At 40.5% G+C, this 20,816-nt stretch overlaps 2 protein-coding genes across 2 annotated transcripts in view; one reads left to right on the top strand and one right to left on the bottom strand.

Moving 5' to 3' along the window:
• LOC115389673 (zeta-sarcoglycan) overlaps nt 1–8,006 on the bottom strand; it is a 351,214-nt gene extending 343,208 nt beyond the window's left edge. Inside the window, exon 1 of the mRNA XM_030093191.1 lies at nt 7,891–8,006. Within this exon, the coding sequence (XP_029949051.1) occupies nt 7,891–7,929 (39 nt within the window). The 5' untranslated portion in view covers nt 7,930–8,006. The remainder of the gene's footprint in view (nt 1–7,890) is intronic.
• A 10,144-nt stretch (nt 8,007–18,150) lies between these two features.
• The window catches only part of tusc3 (tumor suppressor candidate 3), an 85,150-nt gene continuing 82,484 nt past the window's right edge, over nt 18,151–20,816 (top strand). The window contains exon 1 of the mRNA XM_030093190.1: nt 18,151–18,286. Coding sequence (XP_029949050.1) covers nt 18,182–18,286 — 105 coding nt within the window. The 5' untranslated portion in view covers nt 18,151–18,181. The remainder of the gene's footprint in view (nt 18,287–20,816) is intronic.

Below are 20,816 nucleotides of genomic sequence, written 5' to 3'. Positions count from 1 at the left end.
AGTTTTTTTTTTTTTGTTTTTTTTTGTTGGTTTTTTCCAACATTCTACCAGTCTATGAATGTAGCTTTACATGCCGCCTTCCGGCAGTCATCTTGTTTTGTTGTACAGACTCGCTGAAAGGAAAAAGGCTGGCGTCCTTTTTCAATCATCCGTTTACTTCAACGGGGCTAATTATTTCCAAACCTCTAATTGCATGCTGCATAATACATGTCTTTTTTGGTATTGTATACAGCTCACCATCAAAGGTCAGTTTAAGTTTTTCACTACACTAAATGAGCAACAGTACACATATGTATACCATTTTTCTCCTAACCTTCATGGTTTTTCTCAAGCACCTGGGGTCATCAATGGATAATGAAATATATGTGAAGTACTTCTTACCCTGCTTATACAAGCTAATGTATTGTATGTGCACAATGACCAAGTAAATTAGTTCTACATTCACTCTCTGCAACTAACAATATGTTGTATTTTACACTTCTAGCTCTGTTGTCCCTTATATCTAAACTAATGAAAAACAGAAAGAGTGAGCTGCGGAGTGTGTGCAATAGAACACTGGTAAACCCACAAAACCAGTGCAGGTCAGGATATATTTGTACTTTTACAGTAAAATTGATTATAGCTTGAGGCAATTATTATTAAAATAATTTTTCTATAAGCCCTGGAAGCAATGGGAATTAATTGAATGTAGGATTTGTGAGGTTGCATTAATTGTTTGTAAAGCGCTGACTGATAAAAGGAAAGAAATGTGCATGTTGGTATGTGTTTGGTATTTATCCCATTTTCTGGGACGAGACTGAAGACAAGCAACGCGTGCTTGATGGCACCAAACCAGCTGTGTCCATTCTCAGCAGTAATCTATACACATCAGAGATAATTCTTTATGGTGAAGAAATCAATTTCAAGCTTCTGATTTGAATTCTGGGACGACGGCGAATAGGTGTGCACTATGCAGCACAGCTGGTTTTCTTCATTATGTGCAATGTGAATATATGAAGATGAGGAGCACCCACAGTGTGAATCAATTTGCAATGCTGCTTAACAAACATTTTGATAACTTCTTTCTCAACCATGAATATGGATGGGCACGAGTGCACACACACACACACAGACGCACACACACAGTCTAAATACTCTCAGTTAACCTTTAAAAGGCCAACAGTAGCCCCATAGCTATTAGACCTTTAAACACTGCTACTTGAGTAGCACACACATGCGCCACACAAACACAAAAATAAACACAGAGAACAAGTGTACTTTAGGGGGAAAAAAAACCCTCAACTTTTTTCCCCCCATTGCACACTCAGGCCTGCACATATATACTGATATGCAATGCCAATAGTCTTCCTATGAAAAATGCAATTAACAGTAAAGTGATCTGATGTGGACATAAAAGCAAACGGACTACTGCAATTGGTGTTTTACCTTGAGTACTAATGCTTCAGGCTGTGCGTGCGTGTGTGCGTGCATGCACATTTGTACATGGGAATGAGCTTGTTTGACCGAGTAAATCAAACATTTGCAGGACTAAGAAATATTATTAGAAAGCCAGGAGGAAATTGCCATTGTCCTCTGATAACCTCCTATAATAAAGCCAGGCAATCAAAATGTTCAATTTTCTATGTACCACTATTTCTTTTGTGTGAAAAATCACAAGATATTTGCTTTTAATATTAAACTTGCTCGCCTGAACCCTTGTAAATCCAGTGTTGTATGAAAATGAAAACATGTTTCCACATCTGTGTGGCATAGGAATGGGAAATATATTCTGCCTTTGTCTGATGTGAAATGTACATGTTTCACTGCGTAAACAAGGGTAGCGGAGCAAAAGCCAAATGGATAACGGATATACCACCCGGTTTTAGAATTCAATATTAACAGCTAACGGCACTTGCTGGCTGCCCACATCACAGCAGGATACCGAGTGGAGCTGGGTGTCGATATTAATATTCATGTCTTCGCACAGATGAAAACATACAGTGGAGGGTTTTACCTAAATGGTCAGCATGGATCATCATCTTAGTGTCGAAAGGCGTCACATCATTCATTGAAGGATCAGTCAATGAGTGCATTTACATGGACTTCAGTGCCCTCATTAGGAGCCCAGCCAACTTGTCAAGGCTGGTGGGGGTGGGTCAGCACCCACTAGAGAGATTGTTTTAGTTAGCTCGGGGGCCATTAAGGAACTACTCAGAAGTGCTGGAGAAGGTTGGATGGCTAGATCAATGGATGGATGTATGGATGGACTGATACAAATCTGTTGTGGTCTTTTGCTTTGCTTAGTTTTTTTTTTTTTTTCATTTTCATGTCAAAATCTCTTTTGGTTATCTAAATTCACATTAATGTCTTATGTCAGTTCCTTCGGGCTTCTTGTTTACCTTTTCTTAATGATTCTGTACTTTTCCATTCTGTCTCTGTCGGCTTTCATTTGTCACACACTCTTCTTTTTTTCCCTCATATTTCGTGTGTATGTGGCCTTGCGCTCCTCCCTCATTTTTATGGGCTCCACCTCTGATTGATTGTGCCATCTGGGTCTTGTTATCCTGTTCAGTGTTGCCAGGTGTACAACAATTACTATATTGGTACTATAATTTGTTCCACTATACAATGTCCATCAACCCCCCCCCCCCACACCCAAAAAAAGCTGGATGTACTGTATGATAATTTGACTTTCATGAATGTGTCATAGAAATCAGCCTGCCACGGTCTACCAGACTTTTTGGGAGGGGTATTTGTGTCTTTATATATGTGTGCATATGTCCTGCCTTTATCGCTTAGTCTATCTTGGAGCGTTTATTCTAACCTGTTGATTGCCCCATGTGTGAAGATCTGCTTAAACGTATCTGTTGACCCTCATCTGTTTTTAGCGTTATTAGTTTGGACAGGTTTGGTCGCACCTTTTTTAGTTTATGTATGTTTTTGAATTAGCATCTTCAATACAGACTGCTTCCTGTTATGAAACCATGTCTGCACCTTGACTCCTTTATGGACACATCATGACATTGTTGCAAATAGGACATCAGCTCTTCATGGTGGAGTTTCATAAACCAGATTTTCCTTTTATCAACGATGAAACACGCATGAAAAGACATTTTAATGATCGACATGAAAACAGGTAAACAGTATAGCGCAAGGCCATGCTCTGGCAGCATCAACAAGTGTCAGACTTTAGTGCAAAAAAATGTGCCTCTGTGGGGGCTGTTGAAACTTTTCTTTACAAGTGACACACTCTTGCACAGTTTGTTCGTGCCACTTGACTTAAACTGTGAGCTTTGAAGAATAAAGTTAAATAAATACACCGCAAGACCACAGAAATTTGTTCATCATTCATTATTGGATTTCATAGTTCTCGAGCAGCTCAAGTACACCACTACTAAGAAGAGGTGGAAAAGGAAGAATAAGCTTGGGTATCATCCTCATCAACACTTCAAATTCCCAATCAATTAAGCAGCAGTTGTCAGACAGTAGATGATGTGTTGAAAACAAGCTGAGAGTATTCAGCAGCCAGGGTTGTGAAAAAAGGATATCTTTTCTGACGGCAATGGGAGAGAGAAGACATTTCTCTTTGCAGCATATGTGAAAACCTTAAGGCACATATCAGAAAGAAGGATAGTGTATTATTGTGTATTGTTAGAATATGTAAACCAAAAAAATTAAGTTTTAGAAAAAAATATCCAAAATCTAGATTCTTATACATGTTGTCGTGAATCCACTTTTTTAAGTCTCAACTTGTTTTTCTCATTTCAAATGTATTCTGGTTGTCTGAATAATTAAACGCGACAGATGTCAATACGTCAGCCTTACAAGCTTTCTGCACTTTATCCGTATATCCGGTAATCCCATGTGAGGTCCCAACCAAAAGGTCGGAGGACTGCCAAGTGGTTAAAGTCCCGTGCAGCTTCTTGTCGATACACAGCTATAGAATGATTTGGCTTCAGTAAAAGCTTTGTTATTCATGTGGTGCCACATTCAGTAATCTGAATGTATTAGGGCCTACCTGTTAGGAATTCAGAAATGCAATGATGGCACAGAGATGACTGCGATGCCTCCACTGTAGCAGGATAGCACGATGAAATTTGTTTGGAAAAGAGCAACCAACCCACTTTTCAAAGCACGCAGCTGTCTCACTGGCAGCTTCAATAAACATGAAAGTCACAGTAATATGAAATATGTTCGCACCAGAGCATATTAAGTCATCAATTTGTTTTTGTTCTGCTTGTAACTCAGTTAAACAAAACTAGTGGCACACGGATGAGGAAGTGTGCATGTTTGAAGGTTGAGGAAGCAAGCTTTTGGGTTGACTGGCTTGAATGAATGAGTAATGTTCTCCCATCCCTCACCAGCTACTGCTGAAGTGCCCTTGGAAAAGCCACTGAACCTCCAGTTGCTCCAATTCAGTTGCTCAGTGGCCAGAAATGCAAAATTGTGGCTGCACTGGGTGGTTACCAAATGAGGTTGAGTGAAAGAGCACAACCAGGGTGGGAAAACAGCCACCCTGCAAATGCTGGCTCATTCTGGATGAGACTTGTATTACTTAGTTAGTCTGTTTGGCCAGACTGCCAAACAGACTAACTAAGTTGTGTCTCACTCCGCAAAACTAGTTGGAATGTAAAATGTTTTGAATATTTCATAAATACTGTATGTCGGGACCTGCAGACGCATCATCTGCTCACCAAACAGTTTAGAGGTCCTGCTCCGATTTCAGTTTCTCGGAATGTTAATTTTATTATTGTTTCTGGTTTTGTGATGTATGATTCAATGACAAGAGAATATAGTCTTCCGCTGAAATCAAAATGATGAAATTATTTTATCTGAACGCATATTTCCATATCAGGGTTAATTTAAATAAAATTGAACTGACCCGTTGCTTTCCTAATCCCTGTTCCGGTTACAAGTCGAATGCCTCTGATCTGGAGGGTCAAATTCAGTCTGACTCCCTTTATTATACCGCATATAATTTATGGTGCAGCTATTACTAAAGATCAATAGCACTTAAACTGCTCCATTGATATTGAAACCTGCACTGATTTACAAGCACATAGGTCTTTGGTCAAATACAAACACACATGCACAAGCACATGCATGCAGATAAACACATATTCACACACACACACACACACACACACACACACACACACACACACACACACACACACACACACACAAACACACACATACTCTGTTTGATATGATTCAGTATCTTCCCTGTGTCCCAATGTTGTCCTTGCACACCATTCATTTCCTGTGATTGCTCTTTGAGGCACACACTCACACACACATACACACTCTTGACTAACTAGAAACACAAATAAATAAATAACACTGGCTTTCCATTAGATTGGATTGCCATATCTGTTTGTCTCCAGTTTTCTTCAAAGCCTGAAAGGCCAGCAAAAAAACACTATCGGACACTGAGTTTTTGCTATATACTGTAAGAGAGGAGGCCATATTGATTTGCATCCTGTACAGTTTGCAAGTGAAGTGGGTTGTGAAGGATTTGTTCTCGGCAATAAAGGTACGCTTCAAAAAAAAAAATAAATAAATAAATAACACACATACTGTAAAACCACACACTGCCAACCCCATGCACGCGCACACGGTACATGACCTTCACTCCAAATAGCATAGACCGCATAAGGCAGTGACTGTGTATGAGTGTGTACTTTGAGTGCCAACTACTGGTGCACTTGAACCTCGGAATTGTCAGCACTGCCAAGGATATGACACTCGCTCTGCAGAAAACAACCAGCAGATGGATGAATAGATGGTCTAGTGGAAGAGGATGGAAATCCTTTAAACTCACTGGGCCAAGTGATGCAGTAACACCACAGGGGACGGAATTTGATTGGTGACCAAATGCTGCCACTTGGGAGACAAAACGCCAAGGCTTTTTATCACAGGTTACTTGAAGATTCAAGGATTTTCCAAATATGTGATAGTTTCAAAACGGGTCTTGACTGTTGAGGCACCATGGTTTAGCACTCACCCACACAGAGAGAGGACTGGGAAACAAGTCCTTATGAGTTTAGCCAAAGTGTCAAATGTCCAGGGAAAAAAGTCAAGGAAATGTATTTACTTTTGGTACTGCATGCACGTCCACACAGAAAGAAGCTCCGTAAATATATCAGGTGCTAAATGACGTGATCACAGGGTGTAAGGTTGAATCAAGAGTCACTTGAGTCTTCTTTATTGGCGTGTTGAACTCCCAGGTGCCACTTTAATGTTACAAGTGACATAAAAATGATTCTCAGCAACAGAGACGCTCAGTCATGTGACAAAAACCTTGGGCGCGCTCACATTTCTGATGGTTGGAGTTCACTGACTAACAGTTAAGGTCATCTTTAAATCAGAATGTCAATTTCCATTTTTTGAATCTGCAACTAGCCGGCCGAGTCAAAGTCAATTTGGAGCAGCGTCGTATCAAGGTCTCCTTCTCTGAAATTTGATCACATAAAATGCTACTTGAAATGTCAAACCGCTGGGGAATCTCATCGATTTGCTGATTTATCCAATCACTGGTTATCAGTAGCAGCAGCACATAGAAAATGGACATTTCCACTTACTTTTCCTGCCTAGATTACCTCCTTTGTTGAAAACTCAGTGTAACATACAGTCATCATTCTCACCCCTCTTTACTGTATGACTTATCATATTTGCTGCAACCCGAATGATCTTATCATACATAGCTCTGATTTTTAATGAGGAGGCAAGAATGCTGTTGTCATTGTGCGACTGAAATGAAGATGCATCACATTTATGCACAAATTTCTGACATACTCCCAATCACTACATAAGCAGATGCATAAAAATGCCCCTACTGGAATTTAATAATGCATGAATACACATTTCCAAAGTATGATTTAGCTACAGAAGTTATGAGATCTGGTGGACTTCCAATTTTTTCATCCCACATTTGGCTGTTTTTCACCCTTTATCTGGATTATAAATAAGTGCAGGGACACTCATTCTGTTGATGCGTGCCTATCTATGAAAGTACTGCTGGTCAGCTTTGAAATTCAGTTTACGTCTGACAAACTGATATGAACTACACATGTACATGGATTAAATAGGAAATTGTACTAAACTATCACAAGATCTCTAACCAGACGCACACAAGAAGAATATTTTTAAACATATGTCTTCTCGGCCTGCAATATGTTTACAGACAGTTGAAAACTGAAGTGAACGGGGGTGTTTGCAGAAACAGAGGGAGACAGATGAGAGATGTGATAAGAAGGCAGCGTCGTCATGTCTTCACTCTCTCCATCTCTCCTTTGGATTCTGATAAAGATCCCCTGCTCGGAGGGATACATGCTGCCCCGTGGGGCTCGTGCACCCCGTCGTTGGCGCGTCCCATGAACGCCCACAGCAGCTCTCTGTTACAGCTGTCGGTGCACAAAAATACACCCCCCCCCCCCCCCCCCCCCCCCCCCCCCACACACACACACACACACACACACACATACACTGATTATTGATATTACTTGCACGTCTCTCTGTGTTTTCCTTACCCATTGCTGGAGTGTGGGTTTATAGGCGACATGCGTGTGTGTGTGTGAGAGAGAGAGAAACTGAAACAGACACGAGCTGTGCAAGCCCCAATCTTTCACTGCATCTCAAGACGTCCAGCATCCAGTTCCATCCAAAAGCCACCTGCTCACACGCATCTGCCCCCCTCCCCTTAAAAAAAAAAAAAAGCCACCTGGTCACTCATCCTGCCATCAGCCCGATCCCCGGCATCGCCTCTGACTGCGAGTCACGGATCTATGCAAACAGACGCCCAGTCACCCCACAGTCACCCTTCACACCACCCAGTCACCTGCCCCTCCGTGCACGCACCCAGTCCTCTGCGGGGACGGGTGCGCGCCTCCCCGGCTGCGAGCGTCTTACCTTGAGCGCTTCTATATCCAAAGACGTGGACCGGTCCATGACTGACAGTGGAGAACTGCGAATCAGTCACGAAAATACAAGTCCCACAGGCGGAGGAGAATAAAAGAGGGACGGGGAATATACTGGAAAAAAAAGAAGAAAAAAAAACAGAGACCAGAAAAGTTAGGGTGCTCTCTAGAGTCCCAAACTCTGCTGCAACATCCCTTGGATTATTGTCCGGATTGGGTTATTAATATTCCAGCACGGTGATGGATTTGCTCAGTTTGAAGCCTGCCGGTGGTTCTCCTGGTTAAAATCAAGACTCCATACCGCGGAAGTCCCCCCCCTACCTCCGGCCCCGGTCTGTCCGTGCAGGGGACGGAGGGAATCAAAAGAAATAAACAAACAGATAAAAGGATGAAGATGAGCCGTGCGTAATGCTGGAAAGCTGCGGCTTTTTTTTTTTTTTTTGTGCACCTGACGCGCCGGTTTTTATGTTGTTACATCTGAGTCCGAAATAATTCCCCTCTGCTGGAATGAAGCCGGGATCCAGACTCTCCTGGTAGTCAAGTCGGTCAGCGGATAAATGCCGATATATCCCGTTGAATCTCCGTGAACGTGAGTGTGATGCTGTGTCTGCTCCAGCAGTGAGAGGCAAAGTGGAGAGGAGACGTCCGGATCACACAGATGATATTCTGCCTTGCCTGGGCGACTTCCATGCGGCAAACCGCCAGAGATATCAGCTCTCTACGAAAGAAGAGAGAGAGGGAGAGAGAGAGGGAGAGAGAGAGAGAGAGAGAGAGGCAGGCCGAGCAGAGGGGATGGAGAGAGCTGCTGGAGTTGAAACGAGCGCAGAGGAGAAGGAGGGGAAGGAAGGAAGGAAGCTCGGTGTGTATAATTTCAATGACTGACGCACCAGCAGTGTGTGTTGGCTTGTGTTTGTGACAATGAGGGGGCGCGATCTAATCAAGCGGATGAATCGACAGCGCTGCTTTGCCACTGAAGTCAAGGAAGAGATTTGAATGCGGGAGCTGTTTTCAGAGGGCTGTGGCAAAGTCTGGGGTTGCACTTCTGCTCCATCTCTTTTCTTTGGATTTTGTCTTCCTTTTCTCAGCCCACTTTCCTGTCTTTCCATTTTTTTCTTATTTTCCCCTTTCATCTCTCTTTTATTTTGACTCTAAATCTTCCTTTCTTTCTCTGCTTCTCTCACAATTTGTCTTCTTCACTCTCCAGCTTATTCCCTTTTCTTTTTTGCACCCCTCTTTACTCTTTTCTTAATCTCTCTCTATTTTTCTCCCATCTATATCTCTCACTCCTCTCTTCCCACTTCTTCTCATTTTCCCTCTTCCCCCTCTATTTTTCTTCCTCTTCTTTCTTTTCTCACAGTCTTCTCCTCTCGCTTCTCCTGCACCTTTTCATCTATGATTCTTGTCTCTCCCCTTTGCCCTCCTCATTTCCCCCCTTTCCCCTTTTGTTTCCTGTCACTTTGTGCTTTTTCTTCTTTTCTCTGCCTCTCTGTACTAGTGTGCTCTCCATGTGAATGTGTCTGAGACCAGTTCTGTTCTTGGAGCCGGGGTCGGCCACTGTGTGCCTCCACGTACAATATATAATCTCACGGTGACTACCTGTGAACAGGAAAAATATGAGCGGCTGAATGGATCACATTTAAATGCTGACAAAACTTTTTCTCCCCTTTCTTTCTACCTTGTTATGGTGCAAAGTGTCCTAATCCTTCTCCTGCATAATAAGGTGTCGCCGCCTGCCGACCACAAGGGCTTTTCATTATCTGTAATACACCTTTTGAATAATGTCTTCGTGGAGCTGGAGTCATAAAATGAGAAGAAGACGAGGGAGGAGAGACAATGTTTGAAAAAAAAAAAAAAAAAGATGGGCATCACAAAAAGACCAGCAGAGAACAGAGGGGAGAGGACAAAATGACAAGATCGGAAGAAGAGTATTGCAAATGCGATGACAAAAAAAAAAAAAGCAATGCAAATAGACGAGAGGGATTATAGAGAAGCATGGGAACACGAAAAACAAATGGGATTACTAAAAGAAAGGCAAATACAAGAGGAGATCAATAAAGAGGAAAAAGAAACAGAAGAGACAGAAGTAGAAGGGACGTATAGTGATTAAAAGAAAAGGAGAGCATCGCAGTGGAAAGAAGAGACAACATAAGTGGAGGAGAGAGGGAATACGGTCTGCGAATGTCCATCTCAACAATTTGGTCCTCCGTTAGTGACAAGTCTTTAGGAGAAGTCTATTATTATTTCGCTTTGTAGCAGATTGTTCTCTTTAAGATCTGTGGTACATCACAAATTGCTTAAAAATAGCAGAATATTGTATAAAAAAAGAAGCAGTATGTTGTGCTTTAAAAAAAGGATGACATCTTTTCAATTTTCATTGCTACTGAATCCCTGAGTACCAATCATTTAAAGACAGAACATGAGGTTTCATTTCTTCGTTCAGCTTTGTTACTGATATCCAGACTGCAGACACATATTGTCCTATTGAAACATTTTACCACCATAACTCACTTTATTGTCTGCCCATTAAGCTGTAGTGTTCCATATGATGGCTGCAGGTGAGGTGGGGGACAGAGGCTGTTCTGAGACATGTCCTCTGACTGAAATTTCCTTTTGGTGGCACAACAAGACTTCACAATCAAACTTTTACAAAAAGGGACATCCAGGGTTTCCACATCTTCAGGTTTCCCACAGATGTGGGCTGCTTTTGAAGTGTTTCTTTTGTCTGCTCGTTTGTTCTGCGGTAAATCCATTTTCATAAATGGAAACTACAAATCATGAAAACCTCTGGTCTGATTCATTTACATGAATGTCTCACTTCAGTGAACCTTATGGTAAGGGCATATTTTGAACTGTTTTATTGAGGTGATTTTTAACTTTCGGACCAAGAAACAATGTACCTCTGTCATGGCACATTCAGCTGCATCAGTTTCAGTGCTGCATTCGACACCACTAATCATAACATACTGCTACAGAAACTGGAACATATCATCGGGATTACAGATACAGCACTAAACTGTTTTTGATCATATTTATCAGACAGGTTCCATGTCATTCTTGTGGACAATGACTCTTCAGCTCAGACTAAAGTCGAACATGGAGTTCCACAGGGTTCTGTCTTAGGGCCTGACATTTTACATGCCTCTTATAGGGGGCATTTTTAGAAAACACTCAGTTAACTGCTATTGTTATGTAGATGATATAAATGTATTTATTTGTGAAATCAGATGCTATTTGTCAACTTCACAAACTAAACTTTGTCTGAAAGACATAAAATCCTAGATAAGCCATTGATTTATGCACAGGGAAGACATCAACACACCACAGCCATGGAACACGAAGAACCCATGAACTTTGTAGATAAAGCACATGACCTGATTTTGATCATGACCTTGAACCGTAAGGCAGCACAGAATAAACATCACCTGATAACTTTAAACGCACTTTGCAGGCAACACATATGCATGAACGTCCTCACGCATGCACTGTCAAAACACATAACTTTAACAAATGATATGAAACAGAAAAATACAAAATCAGACACAGGACTGAACCGATAAATGACTATTGATATCAACATGACAGAACCCACTTTTTGTTCATTTCTGACAGTTTCATCTGTTGGGTATGGCAGGCTCCTCCCATCTCTCTCTAGTTTCTCTTTTGTTTTCTCTTCCTGCAACTGTCCCCACCTTCTCTGCCTCAGCTCCCTCCACTGCACACCTGCCATCTATCAAGACAATCAAGAACTCACCAGCTTGTTCTCAGTTAAAACTCCAGCTCAGCTTCCAGTACTCATCAGATTGTCCTTTTCAAACAGTCGTCTCATCTCTGGTCATCAGCCAGCCTCACCCTGTTTGTATCAGTCCCTCATTTGTGAAGATTGTGTTTGGATGGAAACACAGATTTTTAGGCCTGTCCACTCTGTACCCCTTTATTTTTGCGATTTTGTTTGATGAGCATTTTTTTTCCCCTTGGGTTGCTCCATTGAATTTTTTGTTAGCAATTACATCTTTTGTCTCCGAGTCTGAATTGCTGCATTGTGGATCTATTCATTTCATAAAATAGAACAATCTTGTAATAGCTCTGGTCTTGATGAAATCTCTGTGATGTATATTAGATCCCATTTCAAGTTGATGCACTTGACAATGTTGTAATCTCCTACAGGTTTCAAGTGCAACAGGCTTACGTACAATTTAATGGATTTTCCTATGACAATGGAGCAATAAAAAAATGCCCTCATGCATTCTTCCTGTACAAAGCTTAGATACAAAATGAATGAGCTCGGGCTTCGGAAAACACATTCTCGCTCTCTCTCTCTTGACACACACACACACTCTGTCAGTCACTCACACACATACAGGCAGCACACTACAGAGAACACAGGGTCATTTGTTAAGGGGTTAAGGGAGAGATAGTGAACATCATATTAATGACTGCCTCGCTCATTCTCTCCTCTTCTTGTTTGTTTGACTCTTCTTTTTCTTTGCACTCTCAATACATGCCTCTCCTTCACTTATCAGATTCCTACCTCCTGTCAATTTTCGCTCCAATCTTCTCTAGATCTCCCGTGTGTGTTTTTTCTCTTTTTTCCTGTCTTTGTTCCTCTTTTGATCTTGCACCCTCTTTACTTCTGTTATCTGCCATTTTTTCCCCCTTATATTCTGCTCCTGTATAATTTAAAGAGCAAAGCATACCAGACTCCCCCCCAGCATCTTTTTTTTTTCTTTTCTATAAACTTCATGCTGTCAGGCAATTAATCATTTTTCCTTTAGACTTGTTAGTTTTTATAGGGGAGTATCTGACCTCGGGTGTTGGCACCTCGTTGAGTGTGCGAGCTGGAAATGACAACACCTATCTTTACCTTCTCCTTCCCTGTCTCTCTCTCTCTCTCTCTCTCTCTCTCTCTCTCTCTCTCTCTCGGTCTCCCTGCCTCCTGTTTCCCGCTTTCCTCCTGCATATTAAAGCACCATAAACAGGCTCAATTTATGCTATCTTTCACTTACTGGTTTTTCATATACAGCAGATGGGCTGCTTGCACAAATCTTTCAGAGTGTCATAAGTTTGTGCATGAACCTTATTAAATGTAGGTTATTGGGGAAATGTGCAGTAATGAATCACAAGGGGCTTTCCATTGACATGTTTTGTTGCTGTTTTCACAGTCTTCTGCGCAATCACCCAACATCATGCAGTTCATCCTGTACCACATTGCAATCTTTCTGTATATTTTCGGCACCTTCATCATGAATCTGTCTCCTTCTGTCACTCTGCTCTCTCTGTATTTCCATGCTCCTCAGATAAGAGCTGTATTCTTCTGCTCAAATGATGCAGACTACAAGTGTTTGATTTGCTAGCTGCAAAGACACCAAAAGGTCATGGGAGACACATATTATTCTTGTTGCTAAGTTTGACACAAACTTGCATGTTAGTTGTATTTCTTCTCTGAAACAACTGAGAAGATACATGCAACAATTTAATCAAGTTGGCATCTTTTGTTTAGAGGAAAATGAGACGTAGATTTGTTTTTATTGACATTCTGTTAGGGTTACATATCACACAAAATTTAACACTGGAAGTTCAGAAACCTTAGTGTACACTATGATCCTACAAAGCCAATCAAAGGAAACCATTTTAACAACCAAGCCCAGTAAATCTGGGAATGTTTCCATAATAGAGAGGCTATAGCATAAATGAACAGCTTTGGTTTAACAAGACATCCCAGGACTGCAACACAGACTGATTGTTTCACGGTGCATTGGCTTTAATATTACAACATGCTTTTCATTTCATCGGCTTGCGTGTTTGTGTGTGTGTGTGTGTGTGTGTGTGTGTGTGTGTGTGTGTGTGTGTGTGTATAATTATATTCATATGGAACCTGCAGAACCAGGTACAACAACATTATGTTTTCTCATTTTAAATCATCAGTTTTTCATAATTAGCTGTTTTTTGTTTTTTGTTAGTGTAATTATCTTCCTCTATCATTCTTTTTACCATTTTAAAATAACAAGTGCACTGCTGTCACAAGCTGTAAAAAAAAAAAAAAAAAAAAAATGTCGACATACATTTTGCACAAACCACTTGCCTGAGGTTATCACAAGACTCCAAATCTTGGCTTTAAAGTGTCTAGAGAGTATGCCACCATCTGTCATGACATTTACAGCAAAGTTCTTGAAATCAGTCTTGAAATCAGTGTACTCCTCTTTATGTAAGGGTGTCTGTTGCTCAGGTGGTAGAGCAGTCTGTCCTCCAATCCCGAGTTTGGCTGTTCAGTCCCTGGCACTGCCAGCTCATGTGCAAAAGTGTCCTTGGGCAAGATACAAACCTTAAAATGCTCCCCTCAGAGGGCACTTGGCAAAGTTACATTTTGTATGACTGACAGTTCCCTAAAAGGTTCAAAGCCGTGAAATTAAATAGTTTGAGAAACTTCCAATTACCAGCTGCTCTGGCTATGCATTGTCCCAACTATCAGTGATACCCATTATTAGAAGTTGACCTTTGTGATTGAAGATAAAGAAGAATCTGTCGGTGCATTTCCAAAAAATTTACCATTTCAATAGACAGTAATTTGTGGAACCCCCAACAGGCCAATGAGTGAAAACGCAATGAAATTTCAACTCAAAAAAATGTTGAATTAAAATATGCATGTTTCTGAGTCATTTTTCAAATTCAACTAGGGTCATTTTATGCATTTTTTCTTTGCCAATAATCAAATCAGGTTTGGTTTGAAGGGGACACAGGAGCGCAACGGTGAGCCAGGTCTGGTAGGTGTGTCACCAGCTTTTCAGAAGAGGCCTCATCAGGAGGATCAGAGGTTGTTTGCTTGCTAAAATGACTGACATGCTGCAGGGAAGAGGAGCCAAACTGTGGTTCTTCACTGAAGCTTTGGAGACTTTGGTGGGACTTTCTGAGACTAATTTGACTGGCATGTGGTCAGTTTTAGACCATGCACATCCTGATACATGATTATTCTTATCTCATGGTTAGTGTACTGGCAGCGGCTGGGGAAAATTTGTTTTGATTTCATGTGAAAGTTAGAAGAACTTGTTGAAATAATTAACTTTAAATGTTGGAGTTTAATTGTAACTTGGTTGGTAAAGCTCGATTTAATTATTGTGTTTATTACTTCCGTTAAGTTGTATAACTAACAAGGAAAAGCACTCGTCAATCAAGAAAATGAAGAACAAAAAGCATGAGAAGTTGTCCAGAGTCCTCTTTTGCTATTCAGGCTGTTTCGAGTTCTGCGAACACTGGAGCACAAACACAAGAACTTGAAACGTGCTAAAAAATGAACTAGATTGACTTCATCCTGTTAATTTGCTTCTTGTTTTGAGCATTACAGCAAGAGCCCAGAAATAGCCTGTACAAATCTATTGTAATGATGTACACAACAGTCATTTTCAAAACAAATATGGACCAAAAATCTGTTTGTCAAAGTGAGCAAGCGGCAGATTTGTGCAGTGCTGCATTAGATGGGAATAAATAGAAACATTTGTGATGTACGTACAGTATGTAGCTGACAGGATTCAAATAAGGCTATATAGTCACCATAGCTGTAGCTTGGAAAAGTCCAATTACTCACCAGTGATATTTATTGCGAGGCTAATGCAGTGCATTGCATTAGTGACAATGTGCTAACGCATAATTTCATCACAAGTCTGGGAGACATGCCACCCCTACTGATTTCACAGAACTCATTTGTATCCCTCAATTAATTTTATCAAGTATTTATAACAATCTCAACACTCCCACAATTTTGGAGAGAAAGACACGGAGAAACAAACTCAGTTCCGTCTTACACTTCACATTATTCTACACTTCAAATTCTGCAAACTGTAAGCACGGCCACAGAAAGATGACTATGTTTTCTCACAGCTACATGAGACATCATAAGTCTTCAGAGACACACAATCTCAGTGAAAACAAAATGAAACAAGCCAAGTAACACTGTAACAGTGAGTTCATCTAATCGTATATGTAATTTGCAGTCTTACATCTGTTGTTGTGACTTCTAATAAATAACCGGATTTGTGGTAGTTTATGTCAAATGATGCATTTAGTTGGGGGTTTAAGACTATTTAGAAAACATTTATTATATATTTAAATCTATAGCTGAACCAGAGTGGCTATCTGATAAAATAATCCAACAAAGAAATGTCATGTTGATAGTGTGAACTCGGTCAAAAAATGCTTAAATTCAACAAATGCTCAATGTGGAACAAAAGTACAAAGTGGATATGATTAAAAAAAATTGGTTGTTTGCAAAAGTCAGTGGTCAGCCCAACACTGGCTGGGGAGATAATGTTTCCTGTCTTGTCCAGAAGCAATTCCTCTCATGCAGGAGATATGGATGTTATGTCATCTTTGCTCACCATATTTCCCCAAGATGGATTTATGAATCCAGTTTATTAGAAAATAGTTATCATATTTCATGTATTATATGGTAAAATTTCTCTACATAAATATAAAAAAATCTCACTGATTTGTAAAAGGGCATGCAATAATAATATACAAGTATCTACATAGCGGATAAGCTGATACACTGCAAAATCTTGCCATCCAATAAATGTAGCAAGTTTATACAAAAATGTGGATTTTTTTATTTTTTATTTTTTTTAATGCTTATCTTTGAGAATAAGCATACTGTAACTGTTACTTTAGATTCAAGTGCACACTGTCATCGAGCAAATCAAGTTTGATATTACATCAAAGAAGCAAAAGTGTTGTCTATGTCATGAGACGTGTTAAACAGAAATAAAGGATTTTTTTAAAACTGTTACCAACACCAGTGATCCTTCACAAACTATGCTGTACCTAATGTGTCCAACCACTGCAGCACAGTAACACTATCACCAGTTTTAAGGTTATGGAAAGAAATTCTGAATTCAGCAAATATTGTCACTTCCTAACAAAAAGAAGGAATTGAAGTGGTTCACAATTTAATCAACTTGCATTCATGTTTAAAAACTCAGCAATACAGTAATATGGAGTTCTTTCAGTTATTGGTTCCTGTGACTAAAATTACCTTTATCATCCTATTTATGATACCAACAGGTGGTGTGTGTGTGTGTGAGTGTGTGTGTGTGTGTGAGTGTGTGTGTGTGTGTGTGTGTGTGTGTGTGTGTGTGTGTGTGCGCGTGTGGGCACGTGCGCGCGCGCTCACTTGCCAGTGTCATATTTATTTCTGTGCTGTAGCGGAGCCAGAGTGGGGGCAAGAGGGCGGTCGCCCCAGGGCCCACAAGGTGATAGGGCCCTGTTTAATGTGATGTGTTCATATTTACTTGTAAACAAATTATTATAATAAAATGTGCAGTGTGTGCAAGAAGGTATACGCATATGATTGTAGGCTCCAATTTGCCAATTCTTACATTACGACTGTCCATGAATGCATCAGAGCTGTAAGCCAGCGCTGATTGGCTGTGTGGCATGAACGAGTTTTTTTCTTTTGCACTTGATCTGAACTCTTTGGAGGGAAGTTAAACAGTATGCTAAACACTATGGTAGCGCTAGCGGTACTACCCAAAACCTAACATCTGATCCATTTGTGAGTCAGTGAAACCTTCAAAAATATTATCGTTATCAGAATGCCGTGGTCTTAAACACCTGGCTATTTGAATGTGCCATGTGTTGCTCTCAACTATAAGAGACCACTGAGTCTATTTTTTCTTTAATATACATGAATTCCAAAAGATATAGATAGCTGTGTCTATATCTATCTGAATAGATTGTGTAATTTTATATTGAAGCTGTATCAAAGATGGTACAGATTTAGCCCGTGACTTTTTTATGAGGTTTCAGCACCATGGACAGCAGACGCTCTGAGACTGACAGCTGTCAGGCTACGTTTGTGTGTGTGTGTGTGTGTGTCTGTGTGTGTGTGTGTGTGTGTGTGTGTGTGTGTGTGTGCGTATGTGTTTTTGTTCTTCAGAACAAGTTTGCGAACTGGTTTGTGACTTTATTCTGCTTTCTGAGGCATATAGGTTTGCTTGGCTCAATAAAAGTGAGCATTAGTGTGTTGTTTGATGGTAGCATGAGGGATTGTTTGAGTGGTAAAATTACTATCATAAGGGCCCGTCGAGAATGCTCCGCCCCCTCTGTACTGAGACCCACGCTCTGCCTCTGGGTCTGAGGACATAACTCCGAGCTGGAACCACGTTCATGTTGTGCTTTCACTCTATAAACTACAACTCCCATGAGACACTGCGGTTGAATCTCTGCTCGCTGATTGGTCCGCTCGGAGTCCAATCGAATGGCAGAGACGTGCCTCGCTGTCAGAGCATCCTTCCGTCATGGCGTCCGTGTGGGCCAAATCGCTCTTGAACCTGCAGCTTCTGGCTGTTTTCTTCGTCCTGCTGATATGTCTGCCACACGGAGGAGGACAAAAGAAGAAAGAGGTACTGTTTACATCTTTGTAAATCATTCCTCGGCGATCTTTCCCGTGTTTCCTCGTGACATGGAGCGCGCAGGTTAAACCTGCCGGTGTTTGTGAAGCTAGCGATGCTCAGTCGGGATGGATGAGACTCTGAATGCAGTGATCGTGTTTGTGGAACCACGGTGTCCGTGTGTGTGACTTAATTTTAAAAAGAAAGCTCGTTGAAATGACACGATTCCACATTTTGTGAAGACGTCTCGACTGCATCTTGCATTGTGAGGAACAAAGGCGGAAGTGGGGATGAATTTGCAGCATTGCTAAGATCGCGGTTTGGTTAATGAAGCAGGAAGCAGAGATTAAATATCTAAATGTGCACACTCTCTTATTTTTAAATAACCTTTCAGTGTAATTCTAGGACGCGTTCAAGCAAACATCCCAGTATCGATGATGTTACGGGGGATTGCTACACTATACACGATCGAGAGAGCTGCATGCTGGATGTATTGAAGCTGCTGTCAAGCGTCTTTGTAACCTTAAATTAACTGTTGAATTTCTGAGAGGTTCATTTAATCTAAAAGAGAAGTGATGAGGAAGGTATGTTTGAACTTTGTTGTACCAGGCAGTTACCTCAGATTTATTTCTTTTACAGGCAAAACACACACGTAGAAAAAAAAACATTTATCAAACAAAATAAATTAGAGAAAATCCTGTGGATGGATTCTGTTTTATAGTTGAGTGTGTATGAGGAGAAGGAAAGGGCTGGATGGAACAGAGAAGGAACAGGCGTTTCTAAGGAGGCAAAGAAATCCCACAACACACACTAAAAGACTTAAACAACAGTGATGATGATATTATGCATTACAACACCCAGAGTTTCCCCAGTTGTCCTTTAAAAATCCTATACCTTCAATTTTTTAAATTATTGATGGTGATACAGTAGGTTATTTCGATTTTAGTGGTTTTTTGAAGTGTTACAGGCAGAGGTGGCAGAGTACACAATTGCCCTCCTCTCAAGCTCGGTCTGTCCTGGGGATAGAGGCAATGGAAATCCAAAGAGCGCATGCATGAGTTATGATGGGAGCAGGTCAATAATTGCTTTGTAAATGAAGGTGTACCAGGGAGAAGGCCTATGAACTGACATAGAAAACCATTCTACATTGCCAAACAGAGTGCAGTAATGATTGAATGACTGACAGCGTAGAATCTCAGTGTGCTGCCTTGTCTCTTCTCTGCTAGTTGAGGTAGTTACATGCATCCTAATGCCTACTGTGCCTCACCTGTTGCATTGCTTTTGTTGTTGCTTCAGCTGTCTCATCGGAGCATGGGTTTGGAGAATAGTGTAGAGGTCGATTTTATCTTTATCATGGTTTATATTATCTGCACTGTTTATGTCTAGTTATTTTTGTGGTTTGCTCATAATGTATTGATGCTGTAATTTTTTTATAAAGGCAAATGCATCTTCTGTAGTATAACTTTACCCTTTACTCATCTCAGCTCGCCCACTTCCTGTAAACATTAGGTTTCATATCGTATCTTGGTAGCCCTCGATAGACTGATTATATCACAGGTTTGTAAGTTTTTGTCTGTCAAACTATGTTCTTCCGGTCTTTTCTCACTCTGGAACCTGTCCTGTACTGAGAGTAATTTCTTTATGCTGTACACACAGTTTTACTTTTCACTGCACCAAACATGAACATCATTAATAATGTAAAACTGAAATGAAATGAAAAATGTGCATTTTCAGCTTTGTTTGATTGTCAATTCCTGCACCGTAAACTCCTCTTTGCATTAATTTTGTGGCATCAGCGTCAGCTCTAAGCCTCATCAAATGAAGAGAATAGTCAGTCCCTCTGTAAATTTATCTTTCTGCTTTCACCAATTAAGGCAAATTGGACAAACCTGCACAGTATTTCTGTGGACTTGCAGTTTTTCCTGCAATAAACATTACGGATGGGAAGTTGTCAATGAAATTTCAAATGTAATCTCATTGAGCATGTTGTCGTCTGACCATAATTGGTTTTAGTGACTGCTCAAATGTTTTTTTTTTTTGTTTTGTTTTTCTCACAGAGGATTATAGCTTAGGTGTTATTGTGGGGACATATTGCTTGAGTTGAGGACCAAAACCAATCAGTCAGGATTGTCATACAGCACTGGAAGCACCTGAACAGATGAGAATATGGCTGGATGTACACTGTCATTTTAACCATTTTTAATAGGCAATTCAAATAACAAAATGAAGAACTTAATCACTTGCAGCTAATTCTTGTTTTTTTGTTGTTTTTTTTGTAGTGTGCTTATTATATGGGAAAGGTCTGACTGTCAGAGGTGGTGATTTTAAATTAAAAAGTGAGCAGCATTTTTTGTGAGAATTTGTCCCAAAATGTTTAAGATTTTTTTCCCCAAGGACTGATATTTCTGAAAGACTAAGAAGATGTTTACAGTGAAATAGATTTCTCAAGCGTGGAAGTGTTTATTCGCCTTATCTGTCTCTACATGGATCGCCACTAAAAATAATTTCAACGTGCACTGTAGCAAGTTTTTATAGCAGGATT

This window comes from Salarias fasciatus, chromosome 6, assembly GCF_902148845.1.
Source record: "Salarias fasciatus chromosome 6, fSalaFa1.1, whole genome shotgun sequence".
Classification (NCBI taxonomy): domain Eukaryota; kingdom Metazoa; phylum Chordata; class Actinopteri; order Blenniiformes; family Blenniidae; genus Salarias; species Salarias fasciatus.
This window is presented reverse-complemented; position numbering and strand designations above follow the sequence as displayed.